Source organism: Pseudophryne corroboree, chromosome 6, assembly GCF_028390025.1.
Source record: "Pseudophryne corroboree isolate aPseCor3 chromosome 6, aPseCor3.hap2, whole genome shotgun sequence".
In the NCBI taxonomy this organism is placed as follows: Eukaryota; Metazoa; Chordata; class Amphibia; order Anura; family Myobatrachidae; genus Pseudophryne; species Pseudophryne corroboree.
In genome coordinates this window covers 138888955-138908623 of record NC_086449.1, presented here as the reverse complement: position 1 = coordinate 138908623, position 19669 = coordinate 138888955, and the positions used below count along the sequence as shown (strand labels likewise).

Here is a 19669-nt window from a genome sequence, read left to right as displayed (position 1 = left end):
ACTAAACTTTCTCTAAGCAGCTCTTTAGGAGAGCCACCTAGATTGCACCCTTCTCGTTCGGGCACAAAATCTAACTGGAGTCTGGAGGAGGGTCATAGGGGGAGGAGCCAGTGCACACCACCTGACCTAGTAAAGCTTTACTTTTTTGTGCCCTGTCTCCTGCGGAGCCGCTATTCCCCATGGTCCTTTCAGGAACCCCAGCATCCACTTAGGACGATAGAGAAACATACAAAATGCGCCTTTGATACCCTCCAGCCTGTCTATGACTGGGGAGTATAGGGGTCACTAAAACTGACAGTATAATATAAATCAGTCTGGAGGAGGGGGGAGATTGTACTCACCGCTTTCCCGTAGTTCAGTCAGGCGTTGTACACTGCTCGACAGAACGGCCCCGACACGCGCCGCACGCAGCGGTGTCCGGCCCCTTTTTAGACTTACCGCTGCCATGCTGCCGGAATCTTCTGCTGGATGGAGTGGTCCCGACACGCGCCGCACGCAGCGGTGTCCGCCAACTCAGGAGAGCTCAGTGTCTCCCTCAGCCGGGGCCCATCCCGAGCCGCACGCAGCTGCGATGGGACCCCGCCGGCAGCTCCCACGGTGCAGACTGGCAGTGGCAGAGCTGCCAGTCTGTGCGTGTGTGAAAGAAAAATAAAATAATAAAGAAAAAGGAAAAAATTCTTTAGCTAAACCCAAGTGAACCAGCTACCTCGGGCACTAAACTAAGACTGGCTTGGAGGGGAGATAGTAGGGGAGGAGCTAGCCACAGTGTGAGAATTTTAAAGTGCCAGCTCCCAATCACTACCTACTATTTCCCCATTGTAACTACGCTCCAGTGGCCCCTAGTGGATGAAGGAGAAATGCTGGAAAGAGAAACGAAGCTTTGATGATTTTGGCGAAATGCCAGTAGATCCACCTGTGGGTAACCCCACCGCTGAACTAGGATCTGGAACACTTGTGGATGTGAAATATTAAAAAATATAGAGACAAGTGTAACATGTAATGTTAAAAGTCCACACTCTCAAATTCCACTGTGCTGTGCAATGTCTTGTATGTATGTTAAATTTATTCCAGGTTCTATGACCTAATTATATCAAACTACTGGTGCTGTCAGAATGTGATCTTAATCTTTAGTTGGATTAACAATTTGTCTAGACTTTGCATCACTGTTGTGTTATCTATTGATTAATATTTGGTGCATTTCCTGTAACTGATCTGCTGGGTACCAAATGACCACCGATAATATCACCACTCTATCCTCTTTGTGTCCTCCTTAGAGGCTAATTCTTATATAACATATGAGTTATACCTAGTCCTTTTGTAGGACCTTCATATAGTGATTCCCACAAGACAAGGCTCCGCGCTCTCAGTCTCAGCTGTCAGCGCACTTGTATTCTTTTTTTTATTTTTTTATATTTTTATTTTACTGGTATGCTTAGTTTCTACAGCCAATGCTTTAAGCTTATTTACAGGCAAATACCTGATTTTGCTTAGAGTTGCACACTGCGCTCTCAGTCTTGGCTGTCAGCGCTCGGGAAAATTTTCCTCATAACCCGAATTTGAATGTCCAGGTTCTAAGTGCTTACGTATAATAGTCTATCTATAAGTGGGAGCCTGTCGGTCACTGTATGAGTTTTGAGCGAAATGCTCTAAGACTTCCTTAGTATTAAGAACTTCAAATAGCTTTATTGATTTGTGCTCTCAGTCTATGCTGTCAGCACTTCTGGTAACAACAGAGAAGATATTGTGTGACAAAATGGTGGTTCATGCACTTCAGAGGTAACTGTATTTATCCTAAACAGATCAGTTTAATCATATCATTATATATCAGGAAAATGCACATTAATTTATATATTACACTGTGATGTGTCAGTCTTGTCTGGTATGTCTGTTCCTATAGCAGCCTGCAACTGGATATAGTGGTTTTGTTTCTATAGCAAAAGTTTCCCAGAATATATCAGGAACACTAATATCAATATATCCTAAAGATATTGGTTAATATCCACTTGGTTGTCCTGTTAAATTTTCTATACCAGTCTGTATTAAATCTGGGTGTTATTTATGACTTCCAAGATGTTTTGCGCTGTGTAAATCTTATCTGATATGAATTTGTCATAAGCTGCCCCAAGGTGAATACATTTGCTAAGTATTGCAACAAATTGACACTGTTGTACTTAAATTGCTGTGCTGTGAATTTATCCGAGCACAGTAGCTGTGTTGTTACTTCAGATATATATGAGTCATATGTTGCCTTAAAGTTGATACAATTACTAATCACTGTGGCACATTTCTATTAAGACCCAGAAATAACACCCAGAAATAACACCCAGATTTAATACAGACTGGTATAGAAAATTTAACAGGACAACCAAGTGGATATTAACCAATATCTTTAGGATATATTGATATTAGTGTTCCTGATATATTCTGGGAAACTTTTGCTATAGAAACAAAACCACTATATCCAGTTGCAGGCTGCTATAGGAACAGACATACCAGACAAGACTGACACATCACAGTGTAATATATAAATTAATGTGCATTTTCCTGATATATAATGATATGATTAAACTGATCTGTTTAGGATAAATACAGTTACCTCTGAAGTGCATGAACCACCATTTTGTCACACAATATCTTCTCTGTTGTTACCAGAAGTGCTGACAGCATAGACTGAGAGCACAAATCAATAAAGCTATTTGAAGTTCTTAATACTAAGGAAGTCTAAGAGCATTTCGCTCAAAACTCATACAGTGACCGACAGGCTCCCACTTATAGATAGACTATTATACGTAAGCACTTAGAACCTGGACATTCAAATTCGGGTTATGAGGAAAATTTTCCCGAGCGCTGACAGCCAAGACTGAGAGCGCAGTGTGCAACTCTAAGCAAAATCAGGTATTTGCCTGTAAATAAGCTTAAAGCATTGGCTGTAGAAACTAAGCATACCAGTAAAATAAAAATATAAAAAAATAAAAAAAAGAATACAAGTGCGCTGACAGCTGAGACTGAGAGCGCGGAGCCTTGTCTTGTGGGAATCACTATATGAAGGTCCTACAAAAGGACTAGGTATAACTCATATGTTATATAAGAATTAGCCTCTAAGGAGGACACAAAGAGGATAGAGTGGTGATATTATCGGTGGTCATTTGGTACCCAGCAGATCAGTTACAGGAAATGCACCAAATATTAATCAATAGATAACACAACAGTGATGCAAAGTCTAGACAAATTGTTAATCCAACTAAAGATTAAGATCACATTCTGACAGCACCAGTAGTTTGATATAATTAGGTCATAGAACCTGGAATAAATTTAACATACATACAAGACATTGCACAGCACAGTGGAATTTGAGAGTGTGGATTTTTAACATTACATGTTACACTTTGTCTCACACTTGTCTCTATATTTTTTAATATTTCACAGTACCTGGCTTTTTAATACAAAGTACTAATAAAAGTTATATTTTAAACAAGTATATTTTGTTAGAGTGCGCCATATCAAGTCCAATTCTTCCCTTTCCCTTGAAACCAGTTTCTTCTATTGGCAACAATACAATTTGTGGCAGCACCCCCCTAGCTTGACCAATTATTAGGCAATACATAATATAAAGGGGTATTCTATTTAGAAGTATATTAACCATAATACTAGTGCAGTAGTTTTCCCATTCCCCTTTCCCCACAATTAGAACACTTGTGGATGTACAGACCCTTCTATTTGGTGACAATCCTAACAATTGAATTAGTGTGATTTCTATTTGTCCACTCCTGGAATAAACACTGGCGATAATATCACCTGGTGATGCTGGACTCAATCTAGGAATAGAGAAACCTGTCGCATGGCCATGGTACTTTGAATGCTTCTGTTGATGTATGCGACTGCAGTCGCGTTATGCGAGCGAACTTGAACAGTGTGTGAATGTAAGAAGAGAACTGCCTGTGCATAGCCTTGTAAACAGGCCTGAGATCCAGGGCATTGACCGTAATCTTTCCTGGTATGGCCACAGACCCTGAAGGTGACCATGTTGGACTATAGCTTTCCACCAGTTGAGAATTGCGTTAGTCGTTACAATTATCCCTTTTCAGACTCTGAATCATTCCCTCGCAGTGAAAATTTGTATTTGGATCCATCTGAGTAACAATACTCTGGACCCTGGAGCCAATGGCACCCTCTGATGAATTTTTAGATGAGACCACTGTGCGAGCAGATTAAGCTGAAAAGGATGCGAGTTAAATATTGCGAACTGAATTGCATGGAAAGATGCTACTATATTTCTGGATATTCGAATGCACAAGTGTACCGAGACTGGGCGTGGTTAGAGCACTATCAGTACCAGATGACAAAAACTTTGGTTTTACCTCTGGCAGGTAAAACCGTGATAATCGAGGATATTGTACGGCCGTAAGGCATGCTGAAAGAGCACGTGTTGAGACAACGTCTTGAGTTGGTTGTATGAGTAAGAACTATTATCACCTCTATGGAGCTGATATGAGCAACTATCAGAGACATCACTTTCCACAGACATCACTTCCGTGATACCGGAGGCACTGATGCGGGTACATGTGGCAGTACCTGAGTGATAATGGTTTTGTTTTACCGTACCCAAAAGTACATACATTTGTGGAGTGGTCAAATTGGAATCCCTGTGGTTTAGACCCACCATCTGTGACTGCAGCGATCACGTTTTGTAGCAAGGTACATAGCGATTGCCTCGTTTAGTTCAATAGCAGTGTGACTGAGCCGTTCGGCTTAGGCACTACCCAAAGATTGGTATAAAATACCTGAACTTGTGTACCGGATGAATTAAAACTACGGAGTCTACGAGAGACTGAATAGCAGTCTACAACACTGTATTGTGTAGTCTTTGTATGCGAAATTGCGGAACATATGTCTGTAACAACGGCAACTGGAACGTCTGAATAAATTTTTTCGCACCAAAGAAAATCAGAGATAGTCTGGATAGGCGCCATGCTACTGGCTTGTGAGCTAGCTTTGTGTTTTGACTACTGCTAGCGGTTTTGTTGAAAAGCACGTCCTCTACCACCTCTACGGTGTACGGCTGAGGTGTGAAAAACTTGAATGCTGGACTAGCGTATTTCCTTGTAGGAACTTGCCTGTGCAACCGTAGGAAATCCCTCTTTTCATAGTAGCCCGATACCTAATATGTCCTAATAAGGACCAATAACATATCTCCAACAAAAGGCAATGGCACTATTTTTTGAATAAGCCTCGGCTCCTAAAATAACGAGAACCTACTTGGACTACATCTCTAGATATTGTAGGCCAAATGCTTAGGTGTACTACTGTGCAGTATTTGATTTACTGATGAACCTCCACCAACACCCCTGCTCCGCCAGTGGCCGTGTGTTGTAGGACCGACACAATCCTGGAGGAAAAACAGGAATTATAAAATGGTGGTCACAGCATGTAATTTATACAGTAACTTTGTCAACCATACACCTACAGATATATATATATATATATATATATATATATATATATAATCTGTCTGTCTGTCTGTCTGTCTATCTCTATCCTCTTTATATTCTGCTTTGATTATCGGTACTTTATGTAACCAGCAATAACACCTCCTATGTGCTCACTATGAAGCTTAGCTGTCTGAATATATATGTATTCCCCCACAGCCCTATACTGCAAGAGGTGAATGACCGTTCACTGTAGCAGCGGCAGCACCTTGTGGGGAACGCACATTAGTGAAAACCTCCCACACATTCCCACAGTAAGCGGGGCCCGACCTGTGCCTTTCCTGCTGAGCGGCGGCAGCTGACCGCCGCAGGTACAGCGATACAGCGCTGCCCCTGAGAGCCAGGGATCCGTGACAACGGCAGCAGTGGAAGCTGACCGCGGCCAGCAGCTGAGAAGCGGGTAGTGCGGCAAGCGCTGGGGAGCGGTGACTGTGCCCAGCGGCGGCCGAGAGAGCTGTCCGCGGCTGGGCTGTAACAAAGTACCTCACTAACGACGAGGCGGCAGCAGAGCTGGCTGCCCCGCTACTGCCCGCATCAAAACTGGCCCCATTGTAGCGGCGGCAGCGAGAGCGTGTGTGAGTGGATCGGCGGCAGCATGGTCTGACCGCTGATAGTGGAGCAGCGGCCGCAGGAGCTGGCTACCGTCTCCTTATAGGCTGATTAACATAAGGCCAGGACATCCACAGCAGTGTTGGTGGGGAGAGGGTGTTGGCGCAGCGCCAGTATCCCCCCCATAGTGAATTTACACACACGGAGCGGCGGCAGCGTGAGCTGACCGTCCGCTTGTTACTCACCACACCTGCCGGGATCTGGAGGCAATGATGGGGCTTCTCTGTAAGCTCCGTCCTTCTCCTGCAGCCATGGCTGAGTCAGCAATTGCTGATAAGGTCTATGGTCTCTGATAAGCGCCAACAACAAAAAATAAAAGTAAAAATAAAAGTAAAAATAAAAATCCTGCAGACTTCAGGAACGTGTCCTCCCAACTCGAAGACACAAAAAACACTGAGGCATCTTGGGAGTATGGAGGGGTAGGAGGGTTACACATTTAAATATTTAAATGCATCTCTCCCTGCTAAAGCACTGTCCATATCCCAACAGTACTCCAGTGACCCCTAGTGGATGAAAAAGAAAACTTTTTTTTTTTTTTTTTTTTAAATACCCCCTCCCTTTCATGCACCTGAGAAGTATCAAGTGTACGAACACGTGGCAACAGTACTTGTGTCAGCAGTTATACAAATAAGGGCAATGTCCCGGAGATGAATGTTTGGAAGCAGTGCTGCACTGTCACACTCACCTTTGAGGATGAAGCCGGAGTCGCTGATGGTTTTGTTCTGCGTTTTCCATAAATGATAGAGGTGGTAGAAAATGGCCACATAGAAGTCATTAAGCACCGCAAAGACCTGCTGTCTACGGTTACACTCCCTGCAAGCACAAGAGGACAGTGTAATCGTGCTGCAACTCTAAAGCACCAGGCCTTTCTGTACTAATAATTACACACATAATTACTTGGTCTTAGATATAGAGAGGAGGGGTGGTCTTCAGGTTGCAGACTGTCGGGATCCTGGCACACAGTATACCGGCGCCGGAATCCCGACAGCCGGCATATAGACAGATTTTCTCCCTCGTGGGGGTCCACGACCCCCCCCTGGAGGTAGAATAAATAGCACGCCACCGTACCCGCAGTGTGGCGAGCGCAGCGAGCCCGCAAGGGGCTCATTTGCGCTCGCCACGCTGTCGGTATTCCGGCGGTCGGGCTCCCGGCGCCGGTATGCTGGTCGCCGGGAGCTCGGCTGCCGGCATACCATACTACACCCGAGAGGAGTGTTCTGTGATTATATGGGAGATGTATCAGTTTCTAATTGGTGGAGCTCATTAAGCACCGCAAAGACCTGCTGTCTACGGTTACACTCACTGCAAGCACAAGAGGACAGTGTAATCGTGCTGCAACTCTAAAGCACCAGGCCTTTCTGTACTAATAATTACACACATAATTACTTGGTCTTAGATATAGAGAGGAGGGGTGGTCTTCAGGTTGCAGACTGTCGGGATCCTGGCGCACAGTATACCGGCGCCGGAATCCCGACAGCCGGCATATAGACAGATTTTCTCCCTCGTGGGGGTCCACGACCCCCCCCTGGAGGTAGAATAAATAGCACGCCACCGTACCCGCAGTGTGGCGAGCGCACCGAGCCCGCAAGGGGCTCATTTGCGTTTGCCACGCTGTCGGTATTCCGGCGGTCGGGCTCCCGGCGCCGGTATGCTGGTCGCCGGGAGCTCGGCTGCCGGCATACCATACTACACCCGAGAGGAGTGTTCTGTGATTATATGGGAGATGTATCAGTTTCTAATTGGTGGAGAAGTTGACAAGTGAATAAGCTGCCAACAGCAACTGATAAGCTTCTACCCAGCATTTATCAAGTACATTTTATAAAATAAGCACATTTCTCTTTAGAATAAAAATCTCCTGCAATGTGTGTGTGTGGCATTACTCATTGTAATAGTGACTGTACAGAGAAGATTGCTCTGTGATCTTGTCTGAGCATAGGACATTCCCCGCAGCATCACTGTGCGTAGCACTGCTCCTCATAGTGACTGTGCAGAGGACATGCTCTGTTGTCTGAGCATAGGACAACCTTCTCAGCATCACTGTGCGTAGCACTGCTCCTCATAGTGACTGTGCAGAGGACATGCTCTGTTGTCTGAGCATAGGACAACCTCCTCAGCATCACTGTGTGTAGCACTGCTCCTCATAGTGACTGTACAGAGGACATGCTCTGTTGTCTGAGCATAGGACAACCTCCTCAGCATCACTGTGTGTAGCACTGCTCCTCATAGTGACTGTACAGAGGACATGCTCTGTTGTCTGAGCATAGGACAACCTCCTCAGCATCACTGTGTGTAGCACTGCTCCTCATAGTGACTGTACAGAGGACATGCTCTGTTGTCTGAGCATAGGACAACCTCCTCAGCATCACTGTGTGTAGCACTGCTCCTCATAGTGACTGTACAGAGGACATGCTCTGTTGTCTGAGCATAGGACAACCTCCTCAGCATCACTGTGTGTAGCACTGCTCCTCATAGTGACTGTACAGAGGACATGCTCTGTTGTCTGAGCACAGGACAACCTCCTTAGCATCACTGTGTGTAGCACTGCTCCTCATAGTGACTGTACAGAGGACATGCTCTGTTGTCTGAGCATAGGACAACCTCCTCAGCATCACTGTGTGTAGCACTGCTCCTCATAGTGACTGTACAGAGGACATGCTCTGTTGTCTGAGCACAGGACAACCTCCTTAGCATCACTGTGTGTAGCACTGCTCCTCATAGTGACTGTACAGAGGAGGTGCTCAATGATTTTGTCTGAGCATAGGACAACCTCCTCAGCATCACTGTGTGTAGCACTGCTCCTCATAGTGATTGTAAATAGAAGGCACTTTATCATCATGGCAGGAATTACTTTTTCTTTTATTAGCAGCAACTATCCCTTTCCTTTACGGTTTTCTTTTCATCTCTGGATATTGTGATGTCATACAATTATACCAGTTCTGAGTAATTCTAGCTAGAGATTATACATATAGACACATACATGTACAGAGCCTTATCACTTACCTACTCACACGCTCCTCTCTTAGAGTCTGTATACAGATTCTGGTGATGTTAATAGACATGATACAGAATGGGAAGTTCTGGAAGAGACAACAAAATTTATATCCATAATGAGCATATAAACAAGGTGGCAGGGCAGAGAAAAGGGATAGAGAGGACAATGTGGCAGGGCAGAGAAAAGAGAGAAAGAGGACAATGTGGCAGGACAGTGAAAAGAGAGAGAGAGGACAATGTGGCAGGGCAGAGAAAATAGGATTTTAATTACCTACCGGTAAATCCTTTTCTTGTAGTCCGTAGAGGATACTGGGGTTCCATTTAGTACCATGGGGTATAGACGGGTCCACAAGGAGCCATGGGCACTGTAAGAATTTGATAGTGTGGGTTGGCTCCTCCCTCTATGCCCCTCCTACCAGACTCAGTCTAGGAAACTATGCCCGAGGAGACCGACATACTTTGAGAGAAGGACAGATAAAGATAGTGGCGAGATTCCGAACCAGCACACACAAACAGAGGGAAGCTATGCTAACCCAACTTTAAACAGGAACAGCAACAGCTGAACCAACAATACTTAACCAAGTAACAGTGCAGGAAGAACGAAGCACCGGGCGGGCGCCCAGTATCCTCTACGGACTAAGAGAAAAAGGATTCCCCGGTAGGTAATTAAAATCCTATTTTCTCTTACGTCCTAGAGGATACCATTTAGTACCATGGGGATGTACCAAAGCTCCCAAACTGGGTGGGAGAGTGCTGAGGTTCCTTCAGAACTGATTCACCAAGAGACGTATCTCTTCCAAATACGGTGGTAAAGTTTAGACGTTACCCCCTTCCTGGCTTAGATCATAGTCGGGATAACTCTGTTAGGGATCATTTTTCTGGCTAGAATCAGCCGTTCAACTTCCATGCTGTCAAACGTAGCCGTGATAAGTCCTGATAGACGAACAGGCCCTGTTGCAGAAGATCCTCGCAAACAGGTAGGGGCCACGGAGCTTCGAGGAGCATCTCCAGAAGGTCCGCGTACGAGGCCCTTCTTGGCCAGTCTGGAGCAATGAGGATTGCTTGAACCTTTTAACTTTTTATTCTTTTGAGAATTCTTGGGAGAGGAAGTGGAGGAAACACGTACACCATCTGATAGACCCATGGAGTCGTCAGAGCATCTACCGCCACTGCCTGTGGGTCTCTCGACTTGGAACAATACCGCTTGAGCTTCTTGTTGAGACGAGAGGCCATCATGTCGATTTGTGGATATCCCCACCGACGTGTCAAGCACCTGAACACTTCCGGGTGAAGGCCCCACTCCCCCAGTTGCAGGTCGTGTCTGCTGAGGATGTCTGCTTCCCAGTTGTTTACTCCTGGAATGAAGAACGCTGACAATGCCACAGCATTTTTTTCTGCCCAGAGGAGAATTCTTGACACCTCTGGCATTGCTGCTCTGCTTTTCGTTCCGCCATGTCGGTTTATGTATGTCACTGCCATTACATTGTCCGACTGGACTTGAATGGTCCGATCCTGAAGAAGATAAGGGGCCTGCAGAAGAGTGTTGTATATGGCCCTTAGTCTCAGGATGTTGATTGGAAGGACAACTTCCTGACTTGACCATCTTCCTTGAAACTGCACCCCCTGTGTGACTGCTCCCCAACCTCGGAGGCTTGCGTCCGTGGTTAAAAAGGATCCAGTCCTGGATTCCGAACCTCGATGAGGTGAGAGGTCTGTAGTCACCACAGAAGGGAGATCCTGGCTTTTGGAGATAGACGAATCCTCTGGTGCATGTGAAGATGTGCTCCGGACCATTTGTCCAACAGATCGAGCTGGAAGGGTCTTGCGTGAAACCTTCCCTATTGAAGCGCCTCGTAAGAGGCCACCATTTCCCCCAGAAGGCAAATACATAGATGCACCGATATTCGGGATGGCTTCAGGACATCCTGACTCACGACTGGATTACCAATGCCTTTTTCAACGGAAGGAACACTTTCTGCGACTCCGTGTCCAGTATCATTCCCAGGAATGGGAGCCTCCGTGTTGGCTCTAGATGAGATTTCGAAAGGTTCAGAATTCACCCGTGATCCTGGAGAAGTTTGGTTGAGAGGCCAATGCTGTCCAGAAACCTTTCCCTGGACGGCACCTTTATCAGAAGATCGTCCAGGTAAACATCATCTCTGCCATTACTTTGGTGAACACCCTCGGTGCCGTGGAGAGACCAAATGGCAGGGCCTGGAACTGGTAGTGACAGTCCTGTAGTGCAAACCGTAGATAAGCCTGGTGAGGTGGCCAGATTGGAATGTGAAGGTACGCATCCTTGATATCCAGAGACACAAGGAATTCCCCTTCCTCCAGACCTGAGATCACCGCTCTCAGAGACTCCATCTTGAACACTCTTAAGAACGGGTTCAAGGACTTGAGGTTCAGAATTGGTCATACTGAACCGTCCGGTTTCGGTACTACAAACAAATTAGAATAGTACCCCTTGTTGTGTAGATGAGGTGCAACTGGAACAATGACTTGAGTCTGTACCAGTTTTTGGATGGCCTGCTATAAAGTTATACTTGCCTCTTGTGAAGCTGGTAAGCCTGATTTGAAGAATTTGTGAGGTAGGAGCTCTTGGAACTCCAGTCTGTAGCCCTGGGAAACAAGATCTATTACCCAGGGATCCCGGCACAAACTTGACCAGATGTGACTGAAGAACTGTAGTCGTGCTCCCACCTGACAGACCTCCAGGCCTCGTGGTCCACCGTCATGCTGAAGGCTTTGAGAAAGCAGAGCCTGAGCTCTGTTCCTGAACACCTGCAGTTGCTGGTTTGCGTGGTTTACCTCTTGCGCCTCTGGAGGCCGTAGAAGCACCTCTGGATTTTCCCTTAAACTTGGCTGTCCGAAAGGACTGTCAATTTGAAGCTGAATAAGCTTTCCTGGCTGGGGGAGCTGCGGAAGGAAGATACGTAGACTTACCCGCAGTAGCTTTGGAGATCCATTTGTCTAGTTTGTCTCCAAACAAGGCCTCTCCTGTGAAAGGTAGGCCTTCCACGCCTTTCCTGGAGTCCACATCAGCAGTTCACTGGCGTAGCCACAAGCCCCTGTGTGCTAACACTGCCATAGCAGTGGTGCGTGCATTAAGCAAACCAATCTCTTTCATGGCTTCCACCATAAAGTTCGCAGAGTACTGTATGTGCTGCAGGAGTAAAACAACATCCCCATAGACAAGGAATCTAACCCCTCAATTAGGTTACCTGACCATTTAGCAATGACTTTTGTGATCCACGCACATGCAATAGTAGGTCTCTGGGCCACCCCAGCAGCTGTGTACATTGATTTGAGTGTAGTCTCAATTTTACGATCAGCCGTATCTTTTAGGGAGGCTGCACCAGGGACAGGCAATACAATTTTACATGACAGCCTAGAGACTGATGCGTCCACTATCGGTGGATTTTCCCATTTTTTCCTATCCTCCAGAGGAAAATGAAAAGATTAAAGCAACCTTTTAGAGATTTGAAATTTCTTTTCAGGATTAACCCACGGTTCTACAAACGGTGTTCAATTCCTTTGACGCAGGAAAAGTTACTGAGGACTTCTTTTTTACATTAAAATAAGATTCCTCACACTCCTCTGACACCTTATCAGGAATTTGCAGAACATCTCTGATAGCCTCTATTTCCTGTGACAGAGTAGCATCCCCCTCCCCTCCAAATCCACCTCACCATCCTCCATGTCTGACCCGTCAGAGTCAGACTGCAAGATATGGGCCAGAGATCGTTTTTGCGGACAAATGGGAGGGGATTAAGATGCTGGTTTGGGGACTGAGTCTCTATTCATAAACTCATCCACATTCAGTCTTAAGTATTGTGTCTCTTTCTCATTGCGGGATAGCTTTGTAGAAATATTTGAGATCATTCCCTTAATGGAATTAACCCATTCCGGTTCAGCCCCGCTATTGTGGTATGGTGCACTGCCCTGAGTACCCAGTAGTGAGCCCCCTGATGAAGAGGAACACTCCGCTGTACAAGAAACACACTCTTTGCCTGACATAATGTAAATGTGACAGCACACACACAGGAAAAGGTTAAGCACAATTAACCCACAAAGAGCCCTTCAGAGGAAGACAGAGTAATTTCGAGCCAGCCCCCACCGCGCCCTTATCGCTAATCCCAAACTAAGCCGAATCGCAGACTAAGTACCCTGATAGGGGACTTAGTACACTAATAAAATTGCTCCCTCCCTGCTATGATCCCCTAGTACCCCTGAGGTAATCTGGAGGCACACTGGAGGAGCTGCGCGTCTCTGTCAGTCAGCGTCTGTGTCCCCTGCAGAGGGAAAATGGCACTGGTGAGCTGCTGGATCCTCTCAGTGAAGCCCCGCCCCTTCAATGGCACACGGTCTTCCCGCTTTTTTTATACTGGCTGAGGTAATCTGTTGCTTAAGATGGAGAGAAAACCATTTTAAGGCTGTTTTTGCCAGTGTGGGTACTGTGTACCTGGACGCAGCTGTGTACTGTGTCAGGAGACCCATTCCGCCCCGGTTAGAAGTCGTGCATCTCCGTACACTCATAATGGGCGTCAAACCGCTAGTCAGGACGCCGGCTTAGTACTCACCACTCTTCTTTCTTCTGGCTGTTATGGGTGGCAGCGTGCTGCGTGAATGTACGCTTGCGAATAGTTCCCTCAGGAGCTCAGTGTCCTGTCAGCGGGGAACAGGACCATTAACCCTTTGGGAGGTTCCCCCCCCTTAATCCTACGAAGCAGGCAGGCTGGTTCCAACCAGACCTGCCTGAAAATAACAAATATACAAAATAAATGTAGAAAACTCTTCAGGAGCTTCCAGAAGCGTGACCGGCTCCTCCGGGCACATTTTCTAAACAGAGTCTGGTAGGAGGGGCATAGAGGGAGGAGCCAGCCCACACTATCAAATTCTTAAAGTGCCCATGGCTCCTAGTGGACCTGTCTATACCCCATGGTACTAAATGGAACCCCAGTATCCTCTAGGACGTAAGAGAAAAGGGAGCGAGGGGACAATGTGGCAGAGAAGAGGGAGAGAGAGGACAATATGGCAGAGAAGAGGGAGAGAGAGGACAAGGTGGCAGGGCAGAGAAAAGGGAGAGAGCGCACAATGTGGCAGAGAAAAGGGAGAGAGAGGACAAGTGGCAGGGCAGAGTAGGGTTACCACCTCATCCCTTTCATTCTGGACACATATTAATTAACAGGTTGTGTGGCTGGCTGACTTCAAGACTCCATTTCACCTGGTTTTAATCAGCCACAGAACCTGTGTAACTAATAGGTGTCCAGAATTAAAGGGATGAGGTGGTAACCCTAGCAGAGAGGAAGGACAATGTGGCAGGGCAGAGAGGAGGGAGAGAGAGGACAATGTGGCAAGGCAGAGAGGAGAGAGAGTGGGACAAGGGTTGCAGGGCAGAGAGGAGGGATCCCAAGAGGAAGAGGGAGGGAGGGGAGGTGGAGAGAGCGGAAGAGAGATACGAGATACAGGGCAGAGAGTAGGTGTCCCAGGAGGGAGAGGGAGAAGAAAAAAAGGAAAAAAATGACAGAGCAAGAAAGGATAGAGGAATAAGAGGAGACAGGGTGCCAGGACAGAGATAAGGCTCCCAAGAGAGAGAGACTAAAAGGTGAAAGGCAAAGAGGATGGGTCTCAGGAGACAGAGGGGAAAAACTAGAAACAAAACAGCCCAACCAACCCTGTAAAATGGGGAGAGTGAAGAGGAATAGGGGAAGATGGGAAGGTGCTGTAAGAGAGAGGAAGTAAAAACCCTGCACAATAGCTAGAACTAACGGTGTATGGCGGGCCCAAAATACTAGTGTAACATACTGGATATAATGAGAAACAAATGGAGGAACACAATACTAAGCGTGATGACAGTTGAAAACAGAGACCTGTGTGTGGTGCTGCGACAGTCGGAAAATATCATGTGCCAAAGGCAGTGTTCTGGGCTCCATCACCATGTACAGCGGGTGCATTAGACCTAGCAGGCCGCCAGCTCTCAGGTCAGTGCCAGGATCCAGGCCTGCAGCAGAAGTAAATGGGCACCTCACACACAGGTTGGCAGTACAGGTTATTACACACACTGGGAGCAGCCATTTTGCTCCCTGATACAATACATATGATTCATTAAGAAACAATGAGATACTTCACAAGTCAGCCTACTGATTCCCACAGAACTAGTGACATCACTTAGCAATGTCGACAAAATGGCTGTCTGCACGGTTTGTCTGTTTTTACATTAGTCTCTGGGTGCAGGGATTATATATTTCCTAATCTGGTCCAGGTGGTAATACCACCTGTCCCAAAGCACTGACCGCTCACCTTGGAATCCCAGCTGCTCCCAGTGCGAACCATATAGGGGACAATCAAAGCGGGCACCGGTCAGCTTCTTGTATATGGTCTGTAGGACTCGAATATGAACCTGCTGACTGCTATCAAGGGGACCTGAGAACAAACACATAACACATTTACTGTAGAACTGGCCTGTTGAAAAAGAATACTGACCACTGATGTTATCTGGGAAATTCTCCATAGTGTACACTGCATCCGTTCTTGAGAGCAAATTAACCTCTGCTGCTATCTCCACCTGGAGTGCGTCTGAAATACCTTGCCATGAAATCTCTCCAACTCCCCCCGCTCAATGCTTACACTGTGCTATGGTCAGCACCAAGTCCCTCTCTGCATGAAGTTCTTTATTAAGTCGCGGGGGTCCGAACAGCAGATGGGCGATTGCAGAGAACCCGGAGCGCCGAACAGTGGGCTGAATCTTCGTCTGCAAGAAGAAATCAGCATGATCTCAGAAAGCCCCACTCCGAATAGGAGAAGGAAGGGAACATGTTATATATACACAGCTGCTTTCACTGCTTGCAATAAGCATCTCTGGAGCTACGTTAGAGAAGCGAGTCAGACACAGGAGGAACCTACTCTTATATTGTTAGTGTACATTAATTCCATGGTTCACGACAGAATACGACATTATGGAGTATTGAAATTCTCTACTGTTATCATGTGATGCAAGAGCTTAGAGCAGGGGTATTCAACAGCTGTAGCGGAACTACACATTCCAGCATGCCCTTATAGTAAATATGTGGCAGGGCATACTAGGATGTGTAACAATGAATACAGCTGCCTTAGAGGTATCTGCACCCAGAAAGTACTGGAAATGTTATCATTGTGTTTGGGTGATGAGGGCATAATTTACCACTCTCGCTCCAGTCTCCCTGTTACTGGGTTACTATGGAGCTGCTCCTGCTTAGTACACATGACATGTGTCAGCCATGATAGGCTAGACCAGTTGCTAAGGGAGATAGAAGGAAAGTACATAAGATTGTTTCCTTGTTGCACACAGATGACCCACCACACACAGTAATTATTAATATACCCAGTATCTTTAGGATAGGGCTACCCATTACATAAACATACTGGACCAAACCTCACCACAAATCAACCTCACAATTTACTAGGCACTGGTCACTAAATGCAGCTTACGGTACTTTGTGCATTATGCTGCCTCATTGGCGGTCACTAGTTTCAAGGCCATGATATTTAGAAACATTATAATTATTATTATTATTCTGAATGAATGCAGAATTAATTACATGATTAGGCAATGTACTGTATACAAAGACATTAATTAGAGAAATTGTGATTGCTGTAGCCAGATACGTACCATGTACTCAGACAGGTCTGCTGTCTGGAAATACTGCAATGCTTCATTAAAGGAGATTAAAGGTGTCTGTCCAGGAAGATCTCCCAGGAGCGCTGGCCATAGAAATTATGCGACAGGTTAGTGTTAGAGCAGAATACAGTTCTTTACCATTACACTGCCCCATGTCTTACTGATCTGCAGTATGTCGTCGCCACACCTGTACTCACCCCACATACACATTATACAAATAGAAAATAGCCAAGCACCTGAGTACCACCACAGACCATAGACATATTTCTGTGGCAATGAACAAAAGAGGTGACTGCCAACCTTACATGTAAAGCATCTCACCGCACTGATTATATATATTATATATATATATATATATATATATATATATATATATATATATATATATATATATACACACCCATCCACAGTATGCCGGCACTCAATGTGAAACGTCCCAACTGCTCAGGTGCCCTTCCAGAAGAATAAATATACAGCAGTAAAGATGGCACTCAGAGACTTTTTAAAGCGGTGAAAAAGACATCTGTATTAGATGTTAAGACATGTCTTAACATCTAATACAGATGTCTTTTTCACCGCTTTAAAAAGTCTCTGAGTGCCATCTTTACTGCTGTGTATATATATATATATATATATATACACACACACACACACCTTTTACAATTTATTACATTAAATAAACTATATTACAACAAACCATAAAATAAATCTCATTATCAGAACAGATAATAATTCTGCAATATCTCACAGACATCCGTATAATGTACTTGGTTATGTAAATACTGTCAGCATAAGAAACGCTACATCCACAAAAGAACCGTAGTCCTAGATAACCACAAAACTGGATAGTTCACAATGGGACAGGGAACTCATAAATGTGGTTAGTGTTCTGGGTAAGAGGGCTGGAACATCTGGGACACAAGTATTGTGACACTAGTGCTGTGAATTGTGAATGTGTAAAGCCTACGGTACCACCATGGTAAGACACTAAGCCACATTGAAGAGGAGTAATCAAACCAAAGAGGGGATAACAAACTATCCGGAGCACCCACCTCACCTCTAGTTTTGTCACCCTCATCTCTCAAGGAAGGGTTCATCACCAAGTAATTATCAGGAATGGCATTTGTACTTGGATGGGTTGTAACGCTCTGAATTAGACAAGTTCGTGGCCACAGAATATGCTGGAATCTGTTCCAGGAGCAGTAGGTGGAGTTCGTGGCCCCGAGACAATCATGAAACAGGAGATATTCTGGTTCAGGGATAACATGGATGGTTTTGGCACTGGGGGGGGGGGGGGGGGGGGAGGTACTGTCTGGGACTGTGGTGTGATGCAGGTAGTGCACAGGGGGTCAGACTATATTATAGGCATTTGGCACAGACATAAGAGTGGACGGCCAAGGTGGGCGCCTAGAGTCTTTCTTCTTGGACACAGATTCCCTGATTTCTGCAGAAGAACAGGTCTGTATATTGGGGGTCATTCCGACCCGTTCGCACGCAGCGGTTCTTCGCTGCGGTGTGAACGGGTCGGAAATGCGCAGGCGCGGCAGACACATTGCGCACGCACGTCATTGGGCAACGCCACCGCCAGCAAGAAATGTGATCGCAGCGGCGATCACAAGAAGACGGACAGGCAGGAGGCGTTCCGGTGCGGATACTCACTGTTTTCCAGGCGCGGTGAGTCCAACGCGGCGTGTCGAGGCGTTTGGAGGGCGGATGTCTGACGTCAGGATCCGTCGCACTGGGTAAGTAACTGCAGCCCTGGTCTTGTTTTACTTGAAACTTTTTTAGCATAGCAGGGCTGCACAAGCGTTCGCAGCCCTGCTATGCTAAAATACACTCCCCCATAGGCGGCATCAGGTTGATCGCACGAGCAACAAAAAGTTTCTACGTGCGATCAACTCGGAATGACCCCCATTACCCTGCCAAGAACTCTGATGGCCAGGAGTGGGCAGTTGTATCAACTCCTTCTTCTACTCCTAGGCAGACACGCTCCAGGGGATGGTTAAGAAAGTAAAAATATGAAAATAGAATAATTTCTGAACTAGAACAAGAGCCTTGTGCCCATCCCCTATTCATGGCACTGAAAGAAGAACCAGGAAAGCAGCACAGGAAAAATAAGATTTTACTCACCGGTAAATCTATTTCTCGTAGTCCGTAGTGGATGCTGGGGACTCCGTAAGGACCATGGGGGAATAGATGGGCTCCGCAAGAGACTGGGCACACTAAAAGAAAGATTTGGTACTACCTGGTGTGCACTGGCTCCTCCCTCTATGCCCCTCCTCCAGACCTCAGTTAGGATACTGTGCCCGGAAGAGCTGACACAATAAGGAAGGATTTTGAATCCCGGGTAAGACTCATACCAGCCACACCAATCACACCGTATAACTTGTGATATTAAACCCAGTTAACAGTATGAAATACAACTGAGCCTCTCAACAGATGGCTCAACAATAACCCTTTAGTTAGGCAATAACTATATACAAGTATTGCAGACAATCCGCACTTGGGATGGGCGCCCAGCATCCACTACGGACTACGAGAAATAGATTTACCGGTGAGTAAAATCTTATTTTCTCTGACGTCCTAGTGGATGCTGGGGACTCCGTAAGGACCATGGGGATTATACCAAAGCTCCCAAACGGGCGGGAGAGTGCGGATGACTCTGCAGCACCGAATGAGAGAACTCAAGGTCCTCCTCAGCCAGGGTATCAAATTTGTAGAATTTAGCAAACGTGTTTGCCCCTGACCAAGTTGCAGCTCGGCAAAGTTGTAAAGCCGAGACCCCTCGGGCAGCAGCCCAAGATGAGCCCACCTTCCTCATGGAATGGGCTTTCACTGATTTAGGATGCGGCAATCCAGCCGCAGAATGCGCCAGCTGAATTGTGCTACAAATCCAGCGAGCAACAGTCTGTTTAGAAGCAGG

The 19669-nt window shown here is 46.1% G+C and overlaps 1 protein-coding gene across 2 annotated transcripts in view; it reads right to left on the bottom strand.

Annotated features, from left to right (window-relative positions):
- ELMOD3 (ELMO domain containing 3) overlaps positions 1-19669 on the bottom strand; it is a 104274-nt gene that overhangs the window by 22661 nt on the left and 61944 nt on the right. For both annotated transcript variants that reach the window (XM_063931901.1, XM_063931902.1), the window contains exons 7-12: positions 16738-16829; positions 15717-15840; positions 15390-15512; positions 14960-15090; positions 9096-9172; positions 6781-6908 (exon numbers count right to left, since the gene is read on the bottom strand). In XM_063931901.1, coding sequence (XP_063787971.1) covers positions 6781-6908; positions 9096-9172; positions 14960-15090; positions 15390-15512; positions 15717-15840; positions 16738-16829 — 675 coding nt within the window. The remainder of the gene's footprint in view (positions 1-6780; positions 6909-9095; positions 9173-14959; positions 15091-15389; positions 15513-15716; positions 15841-16737; positions 16830-19669) is intronic.